Genomic DNA, 3009 nt, shown 5'->3' with positions numbered 1-3009 from the left:
GTCTTGGCGATGCTGATACAACGCCACCAGATGGCGCTAGAGTAAAAGCACACTGATCAGGGGTGAACAACTTCTGGCTGTCCTCGAGGGCTGCATTCTTGATGGTTTTTGATTTTCCCTTAACTGATAAATTAAAATCACTGATTCCCCAGGGTGTGTACTAACTGTCAACGGTGTGTGCAGTGCACACATTTGCCCTCCCAGAGTTAAAGCAGTCTAAAATTATCAAAATGTTTATAAAATGATTTGGTTAGTGATTTACATTTCTCTGACATGTTCATATTTTCAGTAGGTTTGTGTAGAGGGGATTTACCAATAGATCAAAGTAATGAAAAATGTTGAATGTAAGATTTAAACCAACCTAAAACATTTATTTCAATTATCACAAGAAAACTAGCCATCATGATCACATAACAGCCCTATCAAATTAAGTGGGCTGAGTTGTGACCCAGCCCACTTAAACAGGCTATCTTCTCATTGGTTCATAAATGGCTCCACCTATTCTCCAGCTCTTGCAAACTGTATATATATACTTGTCACTGTACAGTACCCTACATCAAAACAGGGTAATTAAAAGAGCTTTTTGAAGCATAATCCTTTCCAAATGGTTGTCCAGGTCAAACCTAGCTCGCATCACTGCAGCAAGACAATTGAGGGAACTCAGCAAAAAGTGGAAGCTAATATCTTATTACTTGGGGCTGAAAATGTAGGGAAATCAGGTAAGAATGTGTTTTTGTCTTTGTGTTTAATATGCACCTTGCAATGTTCACACAGGTATTTTCAACAGTTAACGAGTTATCATGTGCTTTGCCATCCTTCACTCAACGGGCATTCAATGTGAAGCATGAGAAGGAATGTGGAGTATCTGATCTGACGGAAGGCCTACCTACCAATTGCGTATTAGGGAATTTATTTTCAGTGACAATCTACACTCAAAATTTGTACAAGCCATTAAAATATATTTTGATTAAACTGTACACAACTTTTTGTATTTTCCAGCGCTCACCGTCCGATTTATTACCAGAAGATTTATTGGCGAGTACGGTGATATAGGTAAGCCTGCCAAATGAGTACATACATATTGTGCGTAATGCTGACTATTTAATACATTATGATGTTTTTGATTTAATTCATATATTTCTCCGTCAGAATCAATTTACAGTCACATTGACACAGTTGACGGGAGGGAAATATCCTTCAACATATGGGACTCGCTCTACCCACAGGTAAACACTCTTGGACTACCCAAATGTCGCCATTCATCATTACGCTTGTCATCTAGCCATAGTGACCACTCATATGTCATGTTTTTATGTGTTTTTAGGACAGTGCAATAACTGAGTCGATAAGTGAGAAACAGCTTCAATGGGCAGACGGCGTGATACTGGTATACAGCATATGCGACCGCTCCAGCTTCGAGGTAGTGCGTCAACAAGTGCAGCGCATCCGCCATGCCAGTAGGAAGATGTCTGCAACAGCGCCCATCATCATTGTTGGAAACAAACGCGATTTGCAGCACCGACGGACAGTCTCAAGTGAGGAGGGCCGACTCCTTGCTCTCTCGGAAGACTGCGTATTTTTCGAGATATCCGCAGCTGAAACATACCACGGTGTTTTGCTGGTGTTCCATGGGCTGATAGATCTTATCAAAGAGTCGAGAGCTCTGCGGAAAGGTGCCGCGGGTATTAAAAGTATAGTGAGAAGCATGTCAGCTGTATTCGGGAAGAAACGTGCAGAGTAATCTACCACAGGATAGTCTACATTATGCGCAATGGGATTTGGATAGTCAGAACATGTCGTAGGTATGCTACGCAGTTGGCCAATGCAGATTTGGAGGCGCAATTGAGAAAAATGGTCTATGGCAGGTTGTAGTGCAACAGCAGGTGTGTTCTAACAACTTCAACTGGTTTTGAGAGGGAACTTCATTGGGACGGTTTTCAGAAAGGAGAAATTGGTTATCTTGTAGAGTTACACAAAAGTTTGAATTGCAGATGGAAGCAATCAATCAATAATTTATTCTACTTTTTGAAGTTGAAAAGTAGGTATACAGTACTGTAGATAAACTGTATGAGAAATCATGTGCGCTTCCATCCTTCACTCAATAGGTATTCAATGTGAAGCATGAGCAGGAATCTGGAGTAGCTGACATCTGACAATACTGTTGATCTGATGGAAGTCCTACCCATTGTCAATTGTTAGGGAATTTATTTTCAGTGACAATGTACACTCGAAGTTTGTAAAATGTTGAAGGCTTGATGTGTGTATAATCAGCAATGCAAAACAGCAAACAATTACATTTCAGTATTATACTTTATCTGAAAACGAACGTTAAACTTAGTAATTCTATGTTACAAGTTCTAGCAGACTTGATGCTTATATGTGCTGTGCACACGTTTGTTTGAGAATTGTAAATAAATAAATGAATATATTGAAATGTGGATAAAAGTATTTCATTTCTGTGTAATAAATCTTGGGGAAAAGTTATATGTTGTAATTTTAATGTTTATACAATGCATGAAACCGGAATGGGTTAATCTGGGAAAGTACATGAATGAGCTGAATACTGTACTGTAGATGGGGAAATTACACTTTATTTCACTCTTCATAACCTCAATACATTTCACATCAGCAATACAAATGTTATTTATTTCTTGAATACAACCAATATTATGTAGATGTATACTGTCGGACAATCTAAACGTGTCATGTATTATATGTTCTGAAATATTAAATGTTATGACATTGTAATAAAGACACATTTTCTACTGTCTATTCGATGCTCATTCCTCAACACATTCAACTTCCTTTCATCATCCATATTTAGGCCAATCATCCAGACTTTACCTTTTAATCATGACAAGCTTTGTTTCTCACGGCTACTTTGGGAAACAGAAAACAGAATATGACATCAGGTTAGCACGTCATATAAGAATAGTTAAGTCTAATATATAATGGGGTACAAGGTGTATAATGTCACATGATGCTCAGTTAGGAAACCAAAACAAATTT

At 38.3% G+C, this 3009-nt stretch overlaps 1 protein-coding gene across 1 annotated transcript; it reads left to right on the top strand.

Moving 5' to 3' along the window:
• The first annotated feature begins 604 nt into the window (after window positions 1-604).
• On the top strand, window positions 605-2742 carry zgc:171704 (uncharacterized protein LOC100124619 homolog). Its single transcript, XM_038977000.1, has 4 exons — window positions 605-719; window positions 1000-1053; window positions 1150-1226; window positions 1325-2742. The coding sequence occupies exons 1-4, from the start codon at window positions 605-607 to the stop codon at window positions 1739-1741; spliced, it is 663 nt and encodes a 220-aa protein (XP_038832928.1). The 3' UTR covers window positions 1742-2742.
• Window positions 2743-3009: the final 267 nt, after the last annotated feature.

Source organism: Salvelinus namaycush, chromosome 37 (assembly GCF_016432855.1).
Source record: "Salvelinus namaycush isolate Seneca chromosome 37, SaNama_1.0, whole genome shotgun sequence".
Taxonomy (NCBI): domain Eukaryota; kingdom Metazoa; phylum Chordata; class Actinopteri; order Salmoniformes; family Salmonidae; genus Salvelinus; species Salvelinus namaycush.
The sequence above is the reverse complement of the archived record's forward strand: the minus strand, read 5'-3'. Positions and strand labels throughout refer to the sequence as shown.

Coding starts and splice junctions, on each gene's coding strand:
- zgc:171704 (XM_038977000.1), top strand. CDS start 605: ATGGTTGTCCAGGTCAAACCTAGCTCGCATCACTGCAGCAAGACAATT. Junction 720..999: donor TGAAAATGTAGGGAAATCAG/GTAAGAATGTGT, acceptor TGTATTTTCCAG/CGCTCACCGTCCGATTTATT. Junction 1,054..1,149: donor TGGCGAGTACGGTGATATAG/GTAAGCCTGCCA, acceptor TTTCTCCGTCAG/AATCAATTTACAGTCACATT.